Below are 25,637 nucleotides of genomic sequence, written 5' to 3'. Positions count from 1 at the left end.
TCCACATCATACTTAAATCAGGCTCTCAAGGCACAAGTGGGCACCTGATTTAAAATGAACAATTGCCATTTGGGTTTCCATAAGACTAATAAGACCGCAAGACATAGGAGTGGAAGTAAGGCCATTCGGCCCATCAAGTCACTCCGCCATTTAAATCATGGCTGATGGGCATTTCAACTCCACTTTCCTGCACTCTCCCTGCAGCCCTTAATTCCTTGCAAGGTCAAGAATTTATCAATCTCTGCCTTGAACACATCCAACGTCCCGACCTCCACTGCATTCCGTGGCAATGAATTCCACAAATCCACCACTCTCTGGCTGAAGAAACGTCTCCTCATTTCCGTTTTAAAATTACTCCCTCCAATTCTAAGGCTGTGCCCACGGGCCCAAGTCTCCCTGCCTAACGGAAACAACTTCCCAGCATCCACCCTTTCTAAGCCATGCATTATCTTCTAAGTTTCTATTAGATCGCCCCTCAACCTTCTAAACTCTAATGAATACAATCCCAGGATCCTCAGCTGTTCATCGTACGTTAAACCTACCATTCCAGGGATCATCCGTGTGAATCTCCGCTGGACACGCTCCAGGGCCAGTATGTCCTTCCTGAGGTGTGGGGCCCAAAACTGGACACAGTATTCGAAATGGTTTCCTGAGGTTTGAAAAACCAGGCCGTAGAAGGGCAACAGGCTGAGTTGGTAAATGCTTTTTATAGATGGGCCAGGTAGAGCTGCAACACCTCCGTCCTGCCCAGCTCAGCCACTAGAGGAGGACCAGCCTCCCCTTTACCACTCAAGGAAGATCAGACTCCCCCACCCCTCCCCCTGCCCTTTGCCACTGAGGCCTCCCTTCACCCTATCCAACTAGCTTTCTATGGCTCTCCCCGCTCTGGATTGCTGGGGGCCATACCCACGCTCAACTTGCTGTTGGCTTTCCCAGCTGGCATCTGACCAAGCCAAAGATTTGCCAGGTGCTGGGTGGGTCAGCGACAAAAGGGGCAGCATGAAGATTCAGTGGTTAGCACTGCTGTCTCACAGGGACCAGGGTTTGACATCATCCTTGGGCGTGTGGAGTTTGCACACATTCTCCTTGTGTCTGCGTAGGTTTCCTCCCACAGTCCAAAAGGTGTGCAGGTTAGGTGGACTGGCCACAGGAAATTGCCCATAGCGTCCCGAGTTGGGCAGTCGAGGTAGGCTAGCCATGGGAAATCCAAGGGTACAGGGAGAGGTGCAATGCTCTAAGGGTTAGTGTGGACTCAATAGGTTGAATGGCCTGCTTCCATGCTGAGGATTTTAAGGCCGAGCATTTAGCCGGGATGAATCTTTATTGGTGAAAGGTAGATAGAAAGGACCATCTCGTCTCAATTGGCTGTGGAGAATGCACACATGTAGGATGGGCTGAACGGATTCAGATGGTCGCGTAAGTTTGTATGTTTTTACCAATGGGGGAAGATCACAATGGTGCCTGAGCCTGCTCTGATGTTATTGTGTGCATATATATCTGAAAATAAATGTAAAACCAGTTAACTTCTTGTGAGACTTCATGAAGTAAGGTGGAGGATCTTTGATCATAAAATGTGAGGCTGGATGAACACAGCAGGCCAAGCAGCATCTCAGGAGCACAAAAGCTGACGTTTCGGGCCTAGACCCTTCATCAGAGAGGGGGATGGGGTGAGGGTTCTGGAATAAATAGGGAGAGAGGGGGAGGCGGACCGAAGATGGAGAGTAAAGAAGATAGGTGGAGAGGAGAGTATAGGTGGGGAGGTAGGGAGGGGATAGGTCAGTCCAGGGAAGACAGACAGGTCAAGGTGGGATGAGGTTAGTAGGTAGATGGGGGTGCGGCTTGGGGTGGGAGGAAGGGATGGGTGAGAGGAAGAACAGGTTAGGGAGGCGGAGACAGGTTGGACTGGTTTTGGGATGCAGTGGGTGGAGGGGAAGAGCTGGGCTGGTTGTGTGGTGCAGTGGGGGGAGGGGACGAACTAGGCTGGTGTAGGGATGCGGTGGGGGAAGGGGAGATTTTGAAACTGGTGAAGTCCACATTGATACCATTGGGCTGCAGGGTTCCCAAGCGGAATACGAGTTGCTGTTCCTGCAACCTTCGGGTGGCATCATTGTGGCACTGCAGGAGGCCCATGATGGACATGTCATCTAAAGAATGGGAGGGGGAGTGGAAATGGTTTGCGACTGGGAGGTGCAGTTGTTTGTTGCGAACTGAGCGGAGGTGTTCTGCAAAGCGGTCTCCAAGCCTCCGCTTGGTTTCCCCAATGTAGAGGAAGCCACACCGGGTACAGTGGATGCAGTATACCACATTGGCAGATGTGCAGGTGAACCTCTGCTTAAATGTGGAATGTCATCTTGGGGCCTGGGATAGGGGCGAGGGAGGTGTGGGGGCAAGTGTAGCATTTCCTGCGGTTGTAGGGGAAGGTGCCGGGTGTGTTGGGGTTGGAGGGCAGTGTGGAGTGAACAACGGAGTCACGGAGAGAGTGGTCTCTCCAGAAAGCAGACAGGGGTGGGGATGGAAAAATGTCTTGGGTGACGGGGTCGGATTGTAGATGGCGGAAGTGTCGGAGGATGATGCGTTGTATCCGGAGGTTGGTGGGGTGGTGTGAGAGAACGAGGGGGATCCTCTTTGGGCGGTTGTGGTGGGGGCGGGGTGTGAGGGATGTGTTGCGGGAAATACGGGAGACGCAGTCAAGGGCGTTCTCGATCACTGTGGGGAGAAAGTTGCGGTCCTTGAAGAACTTGGACATCTGGGATGTGCGGGAGTGGAATGTCTTACCGTGGGAGCAGATGCGGCGGAGGCGGAGGAATTGGGAATAGGGGCTGGAATTTTTGCAGGAGGGTGTGTGGGAGGAGGTGTATACTAGGTAGCTGTGGGAGTCGGTGGGCTTGAAATGGACATCAGTTACAAGCTGGTTGCCTGAGATGGAGACTGAGAGGTCCAGGAAGGTGAGGTATGTGCTGGAGATGGCCCAGGTGAACTGAAGGTTGGGGTGGAAGGTGTTGGTGAAGTGGATGAACTGTTCGAGCTCCTCTGGGGTGGAAGAGGCGGCGCCGATACAGTCATCAATGTACCGGAGGAAGAGGTAGGGTTTGGGGCCTGTGTAGGTGCGGAAGAGGGACTGTTCCACGTAACCTACAAAGATGCAGGCATAGCTGGGGCCCATGCAGGTGCCCATGGCCACTCCCTTCGTCTGTAGGAAGTGGAGGAGTCAAAAGAGAAGTTGTTGAGGGTGAGGACGAGTTCGGCTAGGCGGATGAGGGTGTCGGTGGAGGGGGACTGGTCGGGTCTGCGGGACAGGAAGAATGTGGAATGCAGGTGTATAGGGACTGGACGTCCATGGTGAAGATGAGGTGTTGGGGGCCAGGGAATTGGAAGTCCTGAAGGAGGTGGAGGGAGTGGGTGGTGTCAAGGACGTAGGTAGTGAGTTCCTGGACCAAAGGGGAGAAAATGGAGTCCAGATGGGTGGAGAGGAGTTCGGTGGGGCAGGAGCAGGCTGAGACAATGGGTCGACCAGGGCAGGCAGGTTTGTGGATTTTGGGAAGGAGATAGAAGCGGGCCGTGCGGGGTTGGGGAACAATGAGGTTGGAGGCTGTGGGTGGGAGGTCCCCTGAGGTGATGAGGTCATGAATGGTGTTGGAGATGATGGTTTGGTGCTCGGGTGTGGGGTCATGATCGAGGGGGCGGTAGGAGGTGGTGTCGGAGAGTTGGCGTCTGGCTTCGGCGATGTGGAGGTCAGTGCGCCATACTACCACGGCGCCACCCTTGTCTGCGGGTTTGAGGATCTTTGTGTGCTTTTGTTTAAAATTTGCTCAAGGTATTTGGGTGTTGCTGCCGTCTGTTGCCCAATCCTAACTGGTTGTTCAGAAGATGGTGGTGAAGTGACATGTGGAACCACTGCAGTCCATCCGGTGTAGGCCCATCCACAGGGAGGGCTTTCTGGGTCATCACCCAGTGACAGAACTTAAAGATCCAAGGAGAGAAAGAGCAGAAACTTAGAAGGTGGTCAGCCATTGGCACAAGATGTCACAAAGATGCACAGTCCAGGAGAATGGGAAGGAACAAAATTTGTTTTTTTTATTTTAAAAAGCACCAGTGAGAACATTATAGAATATCACAAAGATACAATGTGTTGTGGTCTGGGTTAATGAACTAGTCAAGTGTTCTGTACCGTTTATGCAGCTGTGCTTCAAGCACACGTCAGAATGAAATACTCTTTTCAATCTCAGTGCAAATGGGGAATACAGAATCAATTAGCATTACAAATGTAGCACCTAAATATAGGTGTTTGAAAATACTCTTTTCTTTTGGTTTCATCTGTTTCTTGTAGACTATATCAGTCAGTCTGATGAATTTTCGGTTAGCTTTGCACAAAGGTATTTTGCCCTTTACTCTGCTGAAATACATACAAGCCTCTCACAGGCAAACTCTATTCAATATCAGATACTGACAGGAAAATTACATTCCTCTCACAAAGATGTCCATAATGAGGAGCAAGTTTTTAAGTCTAAGAAGTTTATCATAACAATAAGCTTCTGAGGACTTTCTAACCCAAATTCTCAGATCACAATACAGCCAAAGAAATGAATCAAAATGAGTGTTACATTTTCTAAATGCTTTCTGCATTCCACTTCCATGCACAATTCAGCGTGCAAATAACACTTGTGCAGAGGCCAAGCATCTGTGGGGCTGGGCTCTCCCAGAAATAGCTGATACTTGGCTAATTTGCATGCAGGCATTTCCTCATGTCAGCCAGTTAGAAAAGGAAAAATGAAAAAGGAAGCAGGAGGTCTCCTATCAAGGGAGGAATTATTGCTTACCATGAATCAGTGTATTCTACAAAGAAACACCAAGAAGAACATGTGGAATAAGGTACCACACTTAAGGCTAGTTAATAAGATAACAGACCAGGTTAGTAAAGTTAAAGGTAATAAAATGTGAGGCTGGATGAACACAGCAGGCCAAGCAGCATCTCAGGAGCACAAAAGCTGACGTTTCGGGCCTAGACCCTTCATCAGAGAGGGGGATGGGGGGAGGGAACTGGAATAAATAGGGAGAGAGGGGGAGGCGGACCGAAGATGGAGAGCAAAGAAGATAGGTGGAGAGGGTGTAGGTGGGGAGGTAGGGAGGGGATAGGTCAGTCCAGGGAAGACGGACAGGTCAAGGAGGTGGGATGAGGTTAGTAGGTAGCTGGGGGTGCGGCTGGGGGTGGGAGGAAGGGATGGGTGAGAGGAAGAACCGGTTAGGGAGGCAGAGACAGGTTGGACTGGTTTTGGGATGCAGTGGGTGGGGGGGAAGAGCTGGGCTGGTTGTGTGGTGCAGTGGGGGGAGGGGATGAACTGGGCTGGTTTAGGGATGCAGTGGGGGAAGGGGAGATTTTGAAACTGGTGAAGTCCACATTGATACCATATGGCTGCAGGGTTCCAAGGCGGAATATGAGTTGCTGTTCCTGCAACCTTCGGGTGGCATCATTGTGGCAGTGCAGGAGGCCCATGATGGACATGTCATCAAGAGAATGGGAGGGGGAGTGGAAATGGTTTGCGACTGGGAGGTGCAGTTGCACCACACAACCAGCCCAGCTCTTCCCCCCCACCCACTGCATCCCAAAACCAGTCCAACCTGTCTCTGCCTCCCTAACCGGTTCTTCCTCTCACCCATCCCTTCCTCCCACCCCCAGCCGCACCCCCAGCTACCTACTAACCTCATCCCACCTCCTTGACCTGTCCGTCTTCCCTGGACTGACCTATCCCCTCCCTACCTCCCCACCTACACCCTCTCCACCTATCTTCTTTGCTCTCCATCTTCGGTCCGCCTCCCCCTCTCTCCCTATTTATTCCAGTTCCCTCCCCCCATCCCCCTCTCTGATGAAGGGTCTAGGCCCGAAACGTCAGCTTTTGTGCTCCTGAGATGCTGCTTGGCCTGCTGTGTTCATCCAGCCTCACATTTTATTATCTTGGAATCTCCAGCATCTGCAGTTCCCATTATCTCTAGTAAAGTTAAAGGATTGGGTAATTATCAGAAGTCAGTCATTTTCAGGATGACAACCTGTAACTAGTGGAGTGCCAACGAAGTCAGTGATGGGGCCACAATTATTTCCAGCAAATATTAATGCCTTGCATGACGGAAGTAAACGTATATTGCCAAGTTTACAGGTGACTCAAAGAAATGAGATGGCAGGTCGTATGGTCTTAGTGAGGATGACACACAGTCTATAAAGAGATATCAACAGGTTTAGTGAGGGGGACAAAAACTTGGTAGGTGGAATATAATTCACTAAATATGAAGGTATGTACTGTGGCAGAAAAATAGGGGAGTTCAGCATCATTTAAATTGAGAAAAGAATGCAGAAAGCTGCAGAGAGTTGGGGCTCCTTACACATGAATCAATAAAAGGCTAGCTTTCAAGTTTAGGATTGGGAAAGCACATAGACCTGCCCTCCAGTCAAGGCAGCATCCTGGTAAATCGCCTCTGCACCCTCTCTAAAGCTTTCACATCCTTCCCATAACGAGGCAACCAGAACTGAACACAATATTCCAGGCGTATTAAGTATTTTCAAGGCTGAGTTGGTTAGATTTTTAATCAGTAAGAGAATCAAGAGTTTATGGGGAAAAGGCAGGAATGTAGAGTTAAGGATTAGCAGATAAACCAGGATCTCAGTGAATGGCAAAGTAAACTCAGACCTACAGCACGGAAACAGGACCCTTCGCTCCAACTCGTCCTGGCCAACCAGGTTTTCCAAAGTTGACTTGTCCTATTTGGTCCATATCCCTCTAAACATTTCCTATTCACATACCTGTCCAAATGCCTTTTAAATGTTGTCATTGAGCATGTCTCTACCACTTCCTCTGGCAGCTCATTCCATACACGCACCACCCTCTTTGTGAAAATGTTGCCCCTCACTTGCCTTTTAAATCTTTCCGCGCTCACCTTAAGCCTATGCTCTCTACTTTTTGGACATGATGGATTAAATGGCCTAATTCTGCTCCTACATCCTATCGCCAGAAAGAGAAACAAAAAGAGGATTGACAAAGTTGATAATTACAACCATGACTATCATGACCATCCACCCAAGTGGATAAGGTTGTTAATAAAGCATATGGTGTTTTGGCTTCCATTAACAGGGGCATAGAGTTTAAGAGCCGCTAGGTAATGCTGCAGCTCTACAAAACCCTGGTGAGACCACACTTGGAATACTGCGTCCAGTTCTGGTCGCTCTATTATAGGAAAGATGTGCAGACTTTGGAGAGGGTGCAAAGGAGGTTTACCAGGATGCTGCTTGGAGTGGAGGGCTTGTCTTACAAGGAGAGGTTGACTGAGCTCGGACTTTTCTCTCTGGAGAGAAGGAGGAAGAGAGGTGACCTGATCGAGGTGTACAAGGTAATGAGAGGCATGGATAGAGTCGATAGCCAGAGACCTTTCCCCAGGGCAGGACTGACTGCCACAAGGGGGTCATAGCTTTCAGGTGTTAGGAGGAAGGTATAGCAGAGACGTCAGAGGGAGGTTCTTCACCCAGAGAGTTGTGAGCGCATGGAATAGTTTGCCAGTGGAAGTCGTGGAAGCAGAGTCATTCGTGACATTTAAGCGACTGCTGGGCATGCACATGGACAGCAGTGAATTGAGGGGAATGTAGGTTAGGTTATTCTATTTTTGGATTAGGATTATTTCACGGCACAACATCGTGGGCTGAAGGGCCTGTACTGTGATGTACTTTTCTATGTTCTATGACCCTCTCCACTGGCTGGTAGATATTTAAAAATCTAAGTTAAAACCTATACTTTTATTACAGATTCTTAACATTCTTCAATTCTAAATCTCTCGAATAATTTTCATCTATTATGTTGGATCACCACTTGCTTCAAACTGGTGTTCTCGCACCAGATCCTGAATTCCAGTTTCCACATGTCCTCACAGTATTCCTCCAATCCATTAGTGTCAATCAAATATCCACCCTCTTCACATCATTTTTCTCCTGGTTATCTTCGCATATCTTATTTCTGTAGCTGTTTACTGCTTCCCTGCATTGAATGCTATCCATTTTTCTAACAGTTTTAGTCCTTCAAGTTTTCCACTTTATTCCTGTTTTCTTCTGTACCACGTACCATTAACCATTTCATTTTCTGCTTCCTCCACTTTCTAGACTTGTTCAGCATCATTGGAATCGTAAAGTTTATTCCTGTCAAATAACTCATCCGTATCCAACACCTTTTCCATTCAATTAACCTGGACATTGTGTTAAATCCTTTTAAAAATTTGGCGTTATTTTAAACTTGGAGATTTTTGGCTTTATTTTGTTTAAATTCATTTTGACAGTAGATGCAAACTAAACCTCAAAATCACAGACATTAGCAATTTATGAACTATATAGAGTCTTTACCACATCTAATCCATTCACAACATAACATAAAACTACAAAGAAGCAACAGGTGATAAAATGGTTTTACACCTGACTAATAGTTCTTTACCCATTATCCATAGCAAGAGAGACAGCACACTGGGGTCAAATGACTCCAGGGCTCTCACTCAGAAATAAACAGTTTTCTCTGATAATATGAAACTGACTAACGAGATGTCCACTGAAACAAAGTTGGGAAGTGACCATAAGAAAAATAAGTAGTGGAAACAGGAATGAATATACAGCTTCTCAAGCCTGCTCAGCCAACCAATATGTGAATGGCTGACCTTCTACTTCAGCTCCACCTTCTTGCTCATCTCTATACCCCTTGATTCATTGAGAGAAGCACAAAAACCTGTCTGTCTATCACAGCCTTGAATATACCCAATAATGAAGTATTCACAATCCACTGGGGTCCAAAACTCCAAATGTTTACAACCTTCTTGACTCAAGTTCTAAATGACTGGCCCTTTATCTTGAAACCATCCCCACGTTCTTGGCTCTTCAGCCAGTGAAAAACCAAGTTCACAGGGTTTACCCTTCAACATCTCATTTTTTGTTTCAATGCCATAATTTCTCAATCTTCTAAACTCCAGAAAATACAGACTCCATTGATGCAGCCCCTTAGCCAAGGAACCAATCAAGTGAAGTTTCATTGAAGTACAACACAAACATACAGTTTCTTAAATATGAGAGCCTAAATTGTACATCTGATACTGCTGAGCTGCCAATGATCTCCAATCAAACACCTCAAACATGACCAGTTGCCACACAACAGTGGGCATGCTTGTCAGAGATGTGGAGGACCCTAATCACTAAATCCCTGCTCTGTTCCTGGCTCCCCCAGTGTTCCTGGCAACTACTAGCACTCCAGCCTGATAACAGTCACAATGCCTGGAGCAGAACGCCAGGGTTAATGAATTCTGGAGTCAGGGCATTCCATCTTCAACATAAAGGAAGTCTGATGGCCATGATTTTTAGGACACCAAAAAACAACAATACAGATGTGGGAGCTTACCAAAATTAGTCATGATCTCAGGTAATGGCCAAAAAAAAAGCCAGAAGAACAATGCAGAGATCCAACTAATTCTGGGCTATTGGGTTGATTCAGTTTACACAAAGATCAGCTTGAAACTAAGGATGCCTGAAAATGTGTGTCTGACGCCAGGTCCGTAGGTATGCAAAAATTACAGGTTTCACTGCAGTTTAAAAGGTGAAAAGTTACAACAGCACTGATCAAATCAATGTGACCTTACCGTGAACAGCATGGTCCTATTTGCCTTCACATTAGTAGGTTGCACAATATTTGGTGCGCTGACAGCACGCTTCCTGGCTTCGAGTAAGCCCCCACTCTTTGCACTGCTGTTCAAGTCAAGTGACTCACTTTTCTCTAAACAGTTCTGGGGGTGTGTGACTGGAAGTTCATCTTGAATGGTCAGTTTGGGAGCAGATTTGTTCCTCTTTTGCACTAAGGGTGTTGGAAGTTTGGAAGTAAAGAAGCGTGAATGCTCAGCTCGTGGTTTTTCAGTTCGCTTCTGCTCCGTTTCTCCTTTCCTGCACTCGGTGTTGTGTTTCCTGACGTGATTGAACTTCTCGATACATTCGTCGATTAGAGCTGGAGGAGCTTTCTTGTGCGCCACTGTCACCTTCCCGACAAATAGGACCTCGTATTTCTGAGCAAAAGAATCATCATCGTGTGCACGGATCTGAGTCTCTTCCTGCCGGACAGTCTTCCCAGCTTGACGGATAGTGTTGATGATCTCAGGAACCTGAGGAGCCAAGAGAGAAGCATTTAGAATTGCTGCTGACTGAAAACAAATAAAATCACTGGAAGTTCCATATCTATAACCAACCAGAGATGCGGCATTTAAAATCCTGTACTTGTCTCTGTTAAATATTCTAAAAATTTGTATCCACTGGCCTTAATCATTTTATTTCCACTCCACTTCTTAGAACTCTTTGCAATTCTGTCCCTGCCCAAAATGGCTCCAGAGGACTCTGTCGTTTCCTTGAGCAATGCCCTCCATAGTGTCTATCATCACGATTCTCTACTCAGCTACGTTTAATTTCATGATTTAGAGTCACAGACCTGTATAGCACGGAAACTGACCCTTCAGTCTAACTTGTCCATGTCAACCAGATATCCTAAATAAATCTAGTCCTATTTGCCAGCATTTGGCCCATATCCCTTCAAACCCTTCAGGTTCATTTACCCATCCAGCTGCCTTTTAAAATGTTGCAATCCACTTCCTGTGGCAGCTCATTTCATACACGAATTACCTTCTGCATGAAATGGTTGCCCCTTTTCTCCCTTTTAAACTTCCCTGTCACCTTAACCTTACGCCTTCCAGTTTTGGACTACCCCCCCGCCCCACCCAAGGAACTATGAAGCAGCACTCCAAGGTCTCTTTGTTCAGCAATGAAGTGTGTAAGTCCTGCCCTGATTTTCCTCTCCAAAATGCTGCACCTCACATTTATCTAAATTAAACTGTCTGCAATCCTTACTTTTAACTTTGTTTACACCTTCCAGCTAAAAATATTTTTCTCTGGGAGACTCACCATTCCTTCTACAGAAGTAAATAGCCTCTCATATCCCCTCATTATACTCCACCTGCAGCCTTACGATCCATTATTTACCTCATTGTCTCTTCATCCATGTCTTGAAAATAATTATAAATAGCTGAACCGCTCCACAGCCTCAGCCTGAAAATTTGAAGAGGCCCCATTCATCTCCATTCTCTGACAGTAAGCACTGCCAGTGCTGGAGAGATAACACAGTGTGAAGCTGGAGGAGCACAGCACGCCAGGCAGCGCAGGAACAGGGTAGATTGACCTTTCTTCAGAAGTGGAGGTGGGCAGTGGGTTTGGGGGGGGGGGGGGGTGTGTGGAGGTGGCAGAGGGGTTGGCGGAAGGGTCCTCCAAAATAAATAAAGGGGGGGGGTTGGGGCTGGGAAAGGAAGGTGTGGTCAGTGAGGTGGGAGGAGTGGATAGTGGGAGAGGAGATGGACAGGTTGTGTCAGATTAAGGAAGTGGAGATGTGAGGGAGGGGTGGTTAAGTGATGAGGTGGGCAAGTGGGGAGATTTTGAAACTGGTAAAGTCCACATCGAGACCATTGGGTTGTCGGCTCCCGTGGTGGACTGTGAGGTGCTGTTCCTCCAATTTCCTGGTGGGATCATTGTGACACAGGATGAGGCCCAGGATGGACACGTCACCCAAGGAGTGGGAGGGGGAGGGGGTGTTGAAGTGGTTCGTGACTGGAAGGTGTTGTCGTTTGTCGAATATAGAGCACAGATGCTATACAAAGTGGTCTCCAAGCCCCCGCTTGGTCTCACTGATGTAGAGGAGGCCACATCAGGAGCAGTGGATACAGTAGGCCACATTGACAGATGTGCAGGTGACCCTCTATGTTATGTGGAAAGTTTTTTCAGTTCCTTAGATGGAGGTGGGGAAGGAGGGTAGGGGCAGGTGTAGCACTTCCTGCGGTTGCAGGTCAAGGTGCTGGGGGCGGTGGGGCTAGTGTGGAGTGTGGAGCGTGGAGCAGACAAGGGAGTCGTAGAGAAAGCAGTCCCACGGAAGGCAGACAGGGATGAAGAGGGAAATATATCCTTCGTAGTGGGCTCAGATTGCAGGTGGCGGAAGTGGTGGAGAATGATACGTTGAATACGGAGGTTAGTGGGGTCATATGAGAGCATAAGGGGGATTCTGTCTTTGTTGTTATTGCATAGAGGGAGTGTAAGGGCAGAGGTAAGGGAAATGCAAGAGATGTGGTCGAGGGCGTTCTTGACCATCGAAGGTGGGCATGTTGCGGTCCTTGAAATAAGAGGAGGACATCTGGGATATTAGAGAGTGGAAAAGCCCATCTTGGGAGCAGACGCAGCAGAAGTGGAGGAATTGGGATTGGGGATCGCATTCTTGTGGGAAGGTGGGTGGGAGGAGGTGTATTCTTGGTAGCTGTGGGAGTCAGTGGGCTTGTAATAGATGTCGGTTCTGAGGTGGTCACCAGAGATGGAAACAGAGGCCCAGCATAAAGAGAAAGGTATCAGATACGGTCCACGTGAACTTGAGGTTGGGGTGAAAGATGTTAGTAAAGTTGGTGAATTGTTCAAGTTCCTTGTGGGAGCACGAGGCAGCACCAGTACAGTCATCGATGTAGTGAAGGAAGAGGTGGGGGATAGCGCCATTCTTGCTGCAGAAGACGGACTGTTCCGTGTATCCTATGAAGAGACAGGCAAAGCTTGGGCCCTTGCGGGTGCCCACGGCCACCCCCTTAGTCTGTAGGAAGTGGGAGGAGTTGAAGGAGAAGTTAAGAGTGAGGATAAGTTTGATTAAATGGATGAGTGTGTCGGTGGAGGGGGGGCGGGGGGGGAGGAGACGCGCAGGTTGGGTCTGCGGGAGAGGGAAAAGCGGAGGGGTTAGACCATCCGTGTGGGGAATGCAAACGTACAGGGCAGGAGACCCTGGGGGTGGTGTCCAGGAGGAGGGGGTGTGTTGAGGTGGGAGAAAGCGTCTGTAGAAGGTGGGTTAGACTCACGGTTAAAGAAATAGGCGCAGAGGCGGATGTAGTGGGAAAAGTGAGGTAGACGGGGCCAGGGAATTGGAAGTCTTACAGGCGGTCGAGAGAATGTGGTGGTGCAAGTGGGAAATTCCTGAACAACTGGAGGGAGAAAACAGTCAAGATAAGTAGAGATAAGTTCGGTGGGGCAGGAGCAGGCAGAGACAACGGATCGGCCAGGGCAGTCAGGTTTATGAATTCTGGGAAGGAGACAGAAATAGGCAGTGAAGGGTTGGGGAATGATGAGGTTGGAGGCTGGGGACAAGAAGCCACCTTAGGTGATGAGGTTGTGGATGGTCTGGGAGATGATGGTTTGGTGGTCAGGGGTGGGGTCATAATCGAGGGGTCGGTAGTAGGAGGTGTCAGAGAGTTGGCGCCTGGCCTCGGCGATGTAAAGGTCAGTGCGCCATACCACTGCTGCATCCACCCTCACCCCCCACATCTGCAGGTTTGATGGTAAGGTCAGGGTTGGAGCAGAGGGAGCGGAGGGCTGCACGTTGTGGCGGAAGAGGTTGGAGTAAGTGAGGGGGGTGGCGAGGTTGAGGTGATTGATGTTGTGACAGCAGTTGGAGACGAAGAGGTCAAGGGAGGACAGGAGACCCTGGGGTGGTGTCCAGGAGGAGGGGGTGTGTTGAGGTGGGAGAAAGGGTCTGTAGAGGGTGGGTTAGACTCACGGTTAAAGAAGTAGGCGCAGAGGCAGAGGTAGTGGAAAAAGTGTTTAACGTCCAAATGGGAATGAAATTCATTGATGTGTGGGCGGAGGGGAATGAAGGGGAGTCCTTTACCGAGGGCTCCATTCTATGCTTCCTTTTCACTATCAATTCTTCATCCATGCTAATATATTGACCAACATTATCCTACACATTGTCCTCTAGAATGGTAACATTTGAATTTCTACAAAGGTATTCTATATCCCACAGATACTTGTAAGCCTTTAACAATTCTAATTACATCAAAACGTTCCAGTAACGGCTGGTCTGCTGTTTGTCTCTATAAACGGCACTAAATCTGAGAAAAAAAGGGGTGGGTGAGAAGAAAAGAGGAAATTTTCTATGACATATTCAGCCATAAAACCCTGACGCATAAAATTTGAGAACAAATCCAGTCTTTCTCCAGTCAATTCCAAATATGGTACTGGAGCAATAAGGGCAGAAATAAGCTCTGCCTAACTGTTGCAATAACTCCCTCTAGGCCCAGCACACGAGATCTATTACATGTGCAAGCTATAGAACACACTGAGGGAGCTCACCTATGCTTACTACTGCAGCATCTCACTCTCCATCACCAGAAAGTTAGAAGCAGCAGAATGGATATGATCAGCTCCAAGTCTCACATCATTCCGAAGTAGCCATTCATTGTTGTTCATTAATGGATAATATCATGCATTTCCCCACCCAACACCACTCCAGAGGCAGGTTCACTTCAAGGAGTGCAGCAGTACTTGCTGGTACTGCCAGCTTCACCAGGCAGCAAGGAATTTGGCAATAAACATGACCTGACCCGACCTGACTTTTATGATTCACATTCCAAGAATAGCTTTTGTATTTTAAAATTGCAATTTCCACATGTCCAGTCTCTTCACTAACACAGATTTCAATTCATAACCTCTTGGCTTCCAACTCGGCAAAACAGAATAACCTTAATGTTAATATATCTAACTTTGCACTTGAGACAAGAGTCAGTTTTCTGCCAGCAGACCCAAAAAACCTAAGAGACATTACCAGGGAAAAGGATTGTGCATCGGTGTTTCTGCAGCTGCTTCTATTTTACGGCAGCTTCTCGGTAGATACAAGTACAAATGAGACAAAGCTCTGCAGCGACTGGGGGGAGGGGGGGGGGTGGTGTGTGGCAAGGTAAGTTTGAGGGGGCAGGTGGTGGTAGTGGAAGTAGGCAGTTTGTGGATTAGTGTTATGATCAGAAAATACAAACTGAGCAGCAAAATCCAATAAGGCAAGTACACATCATAAAGACTAGTCATTTGCCTTGGTTGTTTATTAAGACTGTGATTATTTCCTTTGTTACTGTTACAAAATTCGTTCTGCATGAGCCACACCAGTCCCTAAACATTGTAATTACCAGGGAACAGACTGTTCTGAGGAGCTGCTGCATTTAAATCCCACTGCCAATTGCTTTTGTTTTCTAAATATTAGCTCAACTAAATTCTACCTAGGATGCAGGACAGGGTTTGTGGCCAGGTTTTCAACAGGTCACTCGAAAGAAGGATCAGTCAATCAAGTAATTCCAAGGTAATGTTTACAATTAGCGACAGACGCACAGTGGCTCAATAGCTAGCTCTGCTGCTTCATGGCAGCAAGGGACCCGGGTTCCATTCACTGACATTCTCCTTGAGTCTGAGAGGTAATGGGAACTGCAGATGCTGGAGAATCCAAGATAACAAAATGTGAGGCTGGATGAACACAGCAGGCCAAGCAGCATCTCAGGTGCACAAAAGCTGACGTTTCGGGCCTCGACCCTTCATCAGAAAAAACCTTTTTCTAGTGAAGGGTCTAGGCCCGAAACGTCTGCTTTTGTGCTCTTGAGATGCTGCTTGGCCTGCTGTATTCATCCAGCCTCACACTTTGTTATCAAAGAAATTTGCCTGATTGTTTCCAAGTCTAAACCAGATGCAGTCTGAGACATAGTTAATTGGCCATCTCACTACACAGGAGAGTTAGAAAGGACTGGATGCACCCTATAACCTCGGTCAAGACAGGACATTACTGAATGAGAGATAATGGGAACTGCAGATGCTGGAGAATAACAAAGTGTGAAGCTGGATGAACATAGCAGGCCAAGCAGCATCTCAGGAGCACAAAAGCTGACGTTTCGGGCCTTTTGTGCTCCTAAGTTGCTGCTGTGTTCATGCAGCTCCACACATTACTGAATGACTAGCACAAGAGATTGGTACCTGGCTGTTTTGATGCTGCCACCAGGTGATTAAAATAGAACCCAGCGGAAATAGGAAGAAGTAAACAGCAGCAGCACATTGCCAGAAAGAAGCACTTCTCCAACAGAAAACGATATTAGTTCAAGAAGCTGAGGGCTCTGTTGGATTTCACTGCAACACACCTTAGAGTGTCTTTGCCTGGATGATTTCAATGATACCTCACTACAGTGCATCATAGCCCTGTTAAAGTCTTGATGAAGGGTCCAGACCCAAAACGTCAGCCTTCCTGTTCCTCCGATGCTGCTTGGCCTGCTGTATTCATCAGATCCACACTTATCTCAGACTCCAGCATCAGCAGATCCCACTATCCCTGTTAAAGTCTTTAATTCTTATGTACCAAATCACCTCTCACACCAACTTTAAGATGATAAATTACGGCAGTCATAAATGAACTGAAGACTAAACTTGTTCCATATACTGAACAAGGAGTACATAGAACATAGAACATAACAGCATAGTACAGGCCCTTCGGCCCTCAATGTTGTGCCGACCTGTCACACCAATCTGAAGCCTATCGAACCTACACTATTCCGTGTATGTCCATATGCTTGTCCAATGACGACTTAAATGTACTTAAAGTTGGCGAATCTGCTACCGTTGCAGGCAAAGCATCCCATTCCCTTACTAATAGTTCTAAATGACAGAAAAGGAAACAAAACTAAAACATCAGGGCCGGAGCACAAAATAGTGGATTCACACAAGGTTGATAGTTTTCTATTTGCCAAAATAGAAATATCACCTTTCAAAAGTCCCCACGCATCTTGCTGGGATCATATTCCATGGGATGACTCCATGTACAAAGCTGGGCTTGGTGGGGAGGACAGTACAGCTATGCCTGATGCTGCCAAAATCCACACACCGTGTGGGTATGTGCACACACACTTTTAGGAGGTGTCAATGTAAAGTCATTAGGATGCATAGTTCTCGTTATTACATTTCTCCCTCAATGATTCAGGGGCATCAAGGCTAATTACAATTTCCCTTTCATTTGTCTGAAATGAAATCTGACAATTCAACACAAGCTAAAAACAGAAATGTAGTTTTATTTTAGACAACAAAAGGTGTAGAGCTGGATGAACACAGCAAGCCAAGCAGCATCAGGGGAGCAGGAAAGCTGACGTTTTGGGTATAGACCCATCTGTAGAAAAAAAAACACACTCGCAGCAATGCGTCAAAAGCCTCTGATGCTGCTTGACCTGCTGTGTTCATCCAGCTCTACACCTTGTTATCTCAGATTCTCCAGCATCGGCAGTTCCTACTAACTCCGCAACAGTTTTTTTTCTAAACTCGTAAACTACTTTACACTGATAATATTCTACTGAGAAAATGCACTTCAGAAAACACGGTTACCTATCTCTGAAGAGGCCCATTAGTCTATTGGTGACACACCTAAACATACCCAGTTCAAGCAAATCTTTTTGCACAGCACTCTTTCAACAAGTAACACACATCACACTCTACAGACAGGAACAAACACAACCAGAATGGGGAGAGGGGCCGGTGGAACTCCTCACTGCTGGTTAAACAGGTTCACTGGATAGCAGGTCATTCATGCCTTGAGGTTTAGGCATTTAATGTTGGTGTGATATTAGCCCTCATGACCCCACAAACAGGCCATAATTGGTTTGACGAGCTAGCGTTCAAAAACATTCAGATCTATAGAGCCATTTTGTCTTTTTGATAGAAGTTACTATGACCTCACTCATCCCAATCACCGAGATTGCCTGTGGAGAGGCATGTGTAGATCAACAGAGCTAATGGCTGAAGCTGTGTGGAGGGATCAAAGGTCTCTGCTGGAGAACTGGTGAAAGCCTCACTTTGCCACTTTTCAAGAAGGCTCATCATCTCTTGTGCCAGTGAGGCACTTGGCAGCTTAGTGGCTGGATCAAGGGTGCAGGAGTGGAAGACTGGTAGCTTTTCTGTTCTCATCTGTGCCACTGGTTGCTGCCTCCCTACACCCACCTGAGGCCTCAGACCCAGGAACAAGTAGCTGAATGATGGCAGGAAGGGGATTGTAGGCTGGAGGTTGCTGGGGAAGGGTTTGGTCCTTCTTCCTAGTTCTGGCAGACACTAAGTGTCTTTGAATGAGTACACTCATCTGGAAGTCAACAAATATACAGGTTTTGCTGGTCATGCTCTCTGCACAGGAAGTGTCCCCCTCCTCTGCCAGGGGGTTGCTATGAAGAGAGGCTGGATGAGATCCTTAAATAGTCATACAGCACAGAAACAGACCCTACGGTCCAACCCTATAAGGCTTAGGAGGAGAAAGGAGGCCATTTGGCCCATCGAGTCTGCTCTGCCATTCAAATCATGGCTAATAAGTTCCTCAATCCCATTCTTTCACTTTCTCCCCGTAATCCTTGATCCCCTTGATAATCAAGAACCTATCAATCTCAGTCTTAAATGTACTCAATGACCTGGCCTCCACAGCCCTCTGTGGCAGTGAATTCCTCAGATTTATCACTCTCTGGCTGAAGAAGTCTCCCTTTTTCTCCGTTCTAAAAGTTCTTCCCTTTACTCTAAGCCTGTGTCCTCGGGTCCTAGTCTCTCCTACAAACAGAAACATCTTCCTAACATCCACTGTGTCCAGGCCATTCAGTATTTTGCAAGTTTCAATTAGATCCCCCCTCATCCGTCTGAACTCAGAGTACAGACCTAGGTTCTTCAAACGTTCCTCATATGTTAAGCTTTTCATTCCTGGGACCATTCCCATGAACCTCCTCTGAACCCGTTCCAGGGCCAGTACATCCTTCCTGAGATATGGGGCCTAAAACCGCACACAAACTCGTTCATGCTGACCACGTGTCCCAAACTAAACGTGCCCCATTTGTGTGTGTTTGGTCCATATCCCTCTAAACCTTTGCTACTCATGAATTATGAACTCCCCTACCCGAGGAAAAGGCTTTTGCTATTCACGTTAGGAAGGCCACCCACAGAATCTAGCCTTGACCAGAGTGGAGGCAAGAAAGTGGCAATGTCCCCACCCAAAACCCACCCACCCGATTCTGCCTCGTGCTTCAGGTCAATGTGCTTTGATCAGAACTGGCAGGTTTTTAGGTAAGTACAGGGGAGTGAGGGAGTCAGTGGAAAAGGTGCAAACACAAAACAGAAGGCCTGTGACTGGGTGTAAGGTGAGAGATATTAAAAGGACAAAAAAAGAGAAAGGAGTCAAAAGATGCCAGGCAAAGAGCAACAAAAATGGGACAAGTAAATAAATAATAAAATAGATCTACAATAAAGGCTAACATGGAAACAGCAGGTAAATGGCAGCAGAAATTATGATGAGAATTTCACAGAATTGTTTCAATATAGATGGCCATTCAGCCCATCATAACTTCACTAGTCCTATTTATCTAGTGCCAATCTCCTACCATTTCCCCATATCCTTGCACATTATTTCTATCCAAATGATCTTCTAACGCTTTCTTTAACATCTTAACTGAACCCACCATCACATTTCCAAACAATGTACTCTGTACCCTAACTACTCGCTGTGTGAAAAGGTGTTTTTCCTCACAGCATGCTTGCTTTATTTGAACATCACTTTCAATCTCCGCACTTTTGTTCCTTTTTCTTTTACAAATGGGAACTTGTTCTCTATCTACTCTTTCTGGCCCACTCATGATTTTTAGAACTTCAACCAGATTTCTTCTCAACATGGGATTGTTTCCCCCAAGGAAAACAATCCCAACTTCTCTAATCTATTCTCATGACTGACATTCCTCATTATTGTAGATGGCTTCTGCACTCTCTCCAATGCATTCGCATCTTTCCTATAATGTGGCATATACAATTGTAGACAACACTCCAGCTGAGGTCTAACAAATGTCTTGAATTTGTTAAACTGTGCACCAAGGCTGCAAGACTGAAGAAAAATGAGGTGAATTTCCTTCAACACAGGTTGAGCTTCATGAGAACACTGTCAGAGGTTGAGGAGAGGTTGGGGGGGTGGTTTGGAAGGGTACTGTCATGGATAAGGTCCTGGTAGGAGACTGGAAGATCAATGGTACACTAGTGAAATATAGAAATGCGTTCCAGAAAATGGTTAACGATTCTCTGTTTGGTTTCCTCAATAGGCAGGAAGCCAGCAGTGAATAGAGTACATCACTTTCTTCAAATATTGTCCTCATTAGTTACCTGATGGGTATCATGATAGGCAAACGCAAAGAGACTCACCTCAAAGTGATTCTTCAAGTGTTATTTTGATATTACTCTTACTATCTAGTCTAACCAGTCCTAACAATACGACAAAGAAGATTGAAATATCGTACAAGTCAAGGATCATTTTACCTGGAAGGAGTGATTGGGATTGTGGACGGTGAGGAGAGATGTGGTCAAAAGGCATGTATTGCATTTCTTGCACATGTATTAGAAACATGCCAGGAAGGGCAGCGAGCTACAGTGTCATGGAAGGAATCCAGCAAAAGTTTGAAAACAGAGGGAAGATAGCATATTGCCACTAGAAAATGTATGTTAATTTGATAGAAAGGACAAGTTAATGGAGTCGTGTCAATTGTGTAGCTGAATATGGACGCTAGTGTGACGGAAGCAGTGTACAAAGAGATCCCTATTACAGTCAAGCAACGGAGAACATTTGAGAGCAGACAGCAGGAAATTGCATAAATAGTTTGCATGTCTGAATTGTAGCAGCACATTTTCAGTATGAGAGATAACTTCCATGTTGCTTCAGAAGAAGCAAGGCAATTTGTTTTTGAAGAGCATTCCTCCCCACCCTTATGTTGCAGGATGTTTCATGGCTCAATAGTGTAAAGAGAAATGCCCCCTGAAACACAGCATTCTACATTTGTTTTAATTCTGGTTCTTTTAAAAACTGGACTCAAAATGTTCAAAGCAAGCAAATGATCATATTTCCAGAAACATTTGAACTCCTGCATTGCACAGGCATCTAGCTAAAGCATACCCAAAAAGGTCTTTGAGGTGAACGGACAGTATCCAGTTAGCTCTGGACAAAGGAAAACATCAAGACTCAATCTGAAAATGAATGGTAATGATTCTTCAGTTATCTCATCATCTCACAATGAAAGCTCTGATAGAGGGAGATAAAGCTACACTTTAAGAACGGAGAATCAATAAAATCATATGTAATAAAATGACACAAATGAGAATAGCATTCAAGGTCTGCTGAGAAGTCCCTTGGAAGGATAATGATGGCAACTAAATGAGATAAAATATCTAAAAACATTAAATTAATTGAAATCCCAATTACAACAATTAAAAATTGAAATTACTAATTCAGAGATTTCATATTTGTGAGTACCTATTTAAGATTATTGTTTGGCATAATGTTTGTCAACACCTTCAAATTGGTTAGTACTGTGAACATTTGGTCCAAACAAATGCAATTAAAAGATTGGATTTTTTTCAAAAAAAATTGTTTATGGGATGTGACCTTTGCTGACATGGGTCAGCATTTATTCTCCATCCCTTTCCTGGGCTGTTAAGAATCAACCACATTGGGTCTGGAGTCACACACAGATCTGACCAGGTGAGGGTGGCAAATACCCTTCCCTAAAAAGGGTCTTTAGTGAATCACCTGAGTTTTTAAATGGCAATTGACAATTGTTGCGTGGTTATTATTAGAACAGCTTTTTATCGAATTCAAGTTTCACCATCTGCTGTGATGCAATGGAAGCTCAAGTCCGCAAATATTAGCCTGGGTTTCTGCACTACTCGCCCAGTGACATTACCAAAACACCGCTAACTCCCCAACTACATGTAACGCTTCTCTTTTCGCTCCTCCCTCCTCATTCCCCAATGGCCCCAAACACATCATCCTGGTGAAGCAGTGCTTTACTTGTACTTTGTTCAATCCAGTCTACTGTGTGTGCTGCTCACAATGCAATATCCTTTACACGAGGGTGACCATATACAGACTGGGTGATCTTGTGCGGAACACCTCTGCACTGTCCATAAGGACAGCAACAATTCGAGGAGTATCCTCCACTAACTTTGTGAAGTTGCTGTTGTTTTCATGCGCAAACATCAACAGCAAATACAGCAGTTGCACATTGATGTTCATCTACAGATGACGGCCTTTAAAAGCAATTCTAGCAGATACAGTGGCAGAAATGAGAATCGTGCAGACTTCTTTTCTTCCAGACCCGAGATATTATGGCCTGCTCCTCAGCTACCAGCTCAGAAGAGGCCACTCTGCATAGATCAAGAAAAGCATCCATTTTCAAATTCTTTGAGATAGTAGGAACTGCAGATGCTGGAGAATCTGAGATAACAAGGTGCAGAGCTGGATGAACACAGCAGGTCAAGCAGCAGAGGAGCAGGAAAGCTGACGTTTTGGGCCTAGACCCTTCTTCAGGGGTCCAGGCCCAAAACGTCAGCTTTCCTGCTCCTCTGATGCTGCTTGATATGCTGTATTCATCCAGCTCTACACCTTGTTATCTCAGATTCAAATTCTGCAAGGCTTAGCTATTGACTGAATCAACTACCTCAGCTACTGTTGGAGTTCACAAGTAGAAGTTAAGATTAAACTGACAAAATCACATGTAGCACTTCTACAATGATCATTCTTCACTCAATGCTGAGGCTACATTCTCTTTCTTTACTGTCACCTCCTCCCGAGCAGTTAACTTTAAGGTCTGAAAAATTTCAGTGATTTTGATTGATGGTTTAGTTTCTTTCCCACGATAGGAAGATTCAATCTGCCAAGAAAATGCAAGGAGTGTGTTGTTTGGTTCACATACTTCAGTTTTTTTTAAAAAAGAAATTACAACTAATCTAACTAAATTATCTGAGCCAATCAGGATTTTTGTGCAACTAGTTTTATAGGTATGCCAAAATAAGGCTATACTTGACAATTAAAACTTTAAAATGTTACTACTCCCTCATTATATTAAAAGCAAACTCTATTCAAGATTGTTTACTTCAAGACTCTAATGAGCTTTTTCCCCAACATAAACATCACTTCTTTCACTGAAACAATGATCGTCACCTTAGATTTTAAACTACCCTACACCATCGAGCCCACCTTGCTCCGGTGCTCCACTAACCACCCATGTGCCCAAAACACAGTCAACAATATCTGTTCCCAGCCACTTACATGTTCACTATTGCAGGCTGACACGAACTCTGTTCTTTAAAGCAAATTTAAAATAATTGTCATTTACAATTGCATTTGTTAACCTTTAGCAGTTTCCTTCCACTATATTGCCTTCCAACCCCTCCTTTCATTTGCTTCCAATTTTCCATGTATCACACTTTCTCTTGTTTCTACTTACGTCAGAAACTTCAGCAACCTCAGACTGATGGTCTGGAGTTCCCTCTCTGACTCTGTTTACATTTCCTCCTTTCCTATTTCCCTCATCACTGTAACAATAACCTTTCTAAAGTCTAATTTGTTAGTGAGGCTGTCCATTAATCCATTTAAATCTTTCCTTTCTGGCTCAGCAACCAGCTTCCTGGCTATATTTTTTGTTCAAGTTCTGATTTAGTGACTGCTTTTCAACAGTCAGGGCTTATTTTGACAATTCAGCAATTTAATGGAACATAGCTACAAGTTGACAGTAATTAGCACCATTATACACTTATCTCTCCTCTTTGTTATATTAAAAGCTTAGATAACTGTAATTATGAGATACAACGAGCTTTAAAAACTACACTGTTGTCTATTGGCTTGGTTTTTTCAAATAGGCAATTTTGTTGGTTACATGATGACGTACTCCAGAATGCCTCAGGTTTCTGTATTCCAACCTCCACTTTTGCCAATAATTCAAGATTTAAAAAAGTATACTTGTGTTTTTCAGAACAGGTTCACGATAGCTATCACTTTAAAAAAAGTGCTGCACATGAGCTCTTTGCAAGAACTAAATGACGTCTGTATCAGACTTCTTCAAATTCTTTATTTAAACTTTAACCGCTTGAAAACAAACATTTCTCTCTAATTTCAAAAGCCTCCTGAAGTCACTCTCTACAACCAAGGTTCAATGTACCAAGAGATAACAAGGCGTAACGCTGGACGAACACAGCAGGCGAAGCTGCAGAGGAGCAGGATTGCTGACATTGTGGGCCTAGACCCTCCTTCAGAAATGATTCAAACCTGCCAGGCATGTTGAAGCCAGCAGAAGTCCCCACTGTGATACTGCTTGGAGCGAACCACTAAGTGTATTGGCCATTCCCGAATGCACATTGACTGCATTAACTGGGGCCAATTGACACGTGGTCAGCATCTGGAAGGGGGGGGGGGTGATTTCACACAAGCATTTCAGGAAAAGGGAGCAAAGAACAACAACTCCAGGTTGCCATTCCTTCTGCATGTGGTTAGTATTTCCAGGACTTTCGGAAGAAAAAGTAAGAGGCTGCTTTCTGAAATAGCCCTACGTATTTCAATCCCATTTAAAAGCATGGGAACGGGTCTTGCCAGTAGTAAAAAGCGATTTTGAATGCCTCAGTCAGCAACATCCAGTTTGACAATTTATTATTTGTCCTTAAAGCTTTATAGGTGCACCCAGTGACATATGGAGGCAATTGGGGCACAGGAACACTTATTCAACATTCTGCCAGAGTGAAGCCAAATACTTTGGGATTATTTAAAAATTTGCAAAATTGCATTTGAAAACATTATCTCACACATACAGGAAGATTTGTTCAGATCTATCCTTTGACTGTTGTGTGTTTTGGGAAGTCTCAGCTCACCATTGTGTGTCACATGCCTTTAGGGAGCCTTGCTGTAATATTATTATTAGCATTAAGCACAAACACACAAATGTTGCTTTATAAACACAGCAAGGCACAAATCAAGCTTCTGTAAAATTCCTCACTACTGTGACATCATTATCCAAACCATAAATAGAACATACCAGTCCTATGCAACTTACCTCTGTCGGCTGACTTAATGAAAATTACAAAACAAAAGCGAATATGTCTGGTTAAATTAAGAAAGTAACAAAGCTGGATATGTTAGAGATTTGTGGACACCAATATGAGGAAACTACCAATAAAGTAAAATCTCTTCAGTGGTGGGCAGATGTAAGTAATGAAATTAAATGCAAACATGAACAAGTGAACAGAGTTTTCATTTTTGATTCTAAATCAATTTGAATTGTCTCAATGTCCCGAACATGCCCACGAAGCAGCATACATTGACAAGGTAGCTTAGCAGCTGTATTTGCATAGGTAAAGTAAAGTTCAGAGAGATAATGAGTTCTCCAAATGGATGGTAGAGACATTTGGTGTATCTCAGGGTCAGCGAATCTTTACCCGGTACACACTCCTATTACAGTCTGACAAAGGAAGTGCTCCTTGGAAATAGAGGCTCATGACAGCATCTTCCCATCTACACCTTCTACTGCCCAGACAAAACAACAACGGAAATCCATGTTTTATTTGGTCATGGAATTGGGAATCACTGGCTGGGTCAGCATTTATAGTCACCCCGAATTGCCCTGGAGAAGGGGCTGGTGAATTGTCTCCTTGAACCACTGCATTCCATGGGGTAGAGGCACAACAGCAATGCTTTTAGAAAGGAAGTTCCACAGTTTTAACCCAGTGCCAGTTAAGTAACATGCAAGCAGCTGCCCTTGTCCTTCTAGGTAGTGGGTGAGGGCATAGCTGTTAGCAGATCTTTGGTGAGTAACACACTGCTTCTAAACATCAGTCGTGGAGGAAGTGAAGGGTGAAGGTTGAAGGTAGGGTGCCAATCAAGGGGATTGCTATGCCCTGGATGGTATCCAGCTCCTTGAACGTTGCTGGAGCTACACCTATGCACACAACTAGG

At 45.4% G+C, this 25,637-nt stretch overlaps 1 protein-coding gene across 4 annotated transcripts in view; it reads right to left on the bottom strand.

Moving 5' to 3' along the window:
- tbc1d1 (TBC1 (tre-2/USP6, BUB2, cdc16) domain family, member 1) overlaps positions 1 to 25,637 on the bottom strand; it is a 260,206-nt gene that overhangs the window by 140,007 nt on the left and 94,562 nt on the right. For all 4 annotated transcript variants that reach the window (XM_048535085.2, XM_048535091.2, XM_048535100.2 and 1 more), the window contains exon 2: positions 9,646 to 10,158. In XM_048535085.2, the coding sequence (XP_048391042.1) occupies positions 9,646 to 10,158 (513 nt within the window). The remainder of the gene's footprint in view (positions 1 to 9,645; positions 10,159 to 25,637) is intronic.

Source organism: Stegostoma tigrinum, chromosome 1 (genome assembly GCF_030684315.1).
Source record: "Stegostoma tigrinum isolate sSteTig4 chromosome 1, sSteTig4.hap1, whole genome shotgun sequence".
NCBI classification, from domain to species: domain Eukaryota; kingdom Metazoa; phylum Chordata; class Chondrichthyes; order Orectolobiformes; family Stegostomatidae; genus Stegostoma; species Stegostoma tigrinum.
This window is presented reverse-complemented; position numbering and strand designations above follow the sequence as displayed.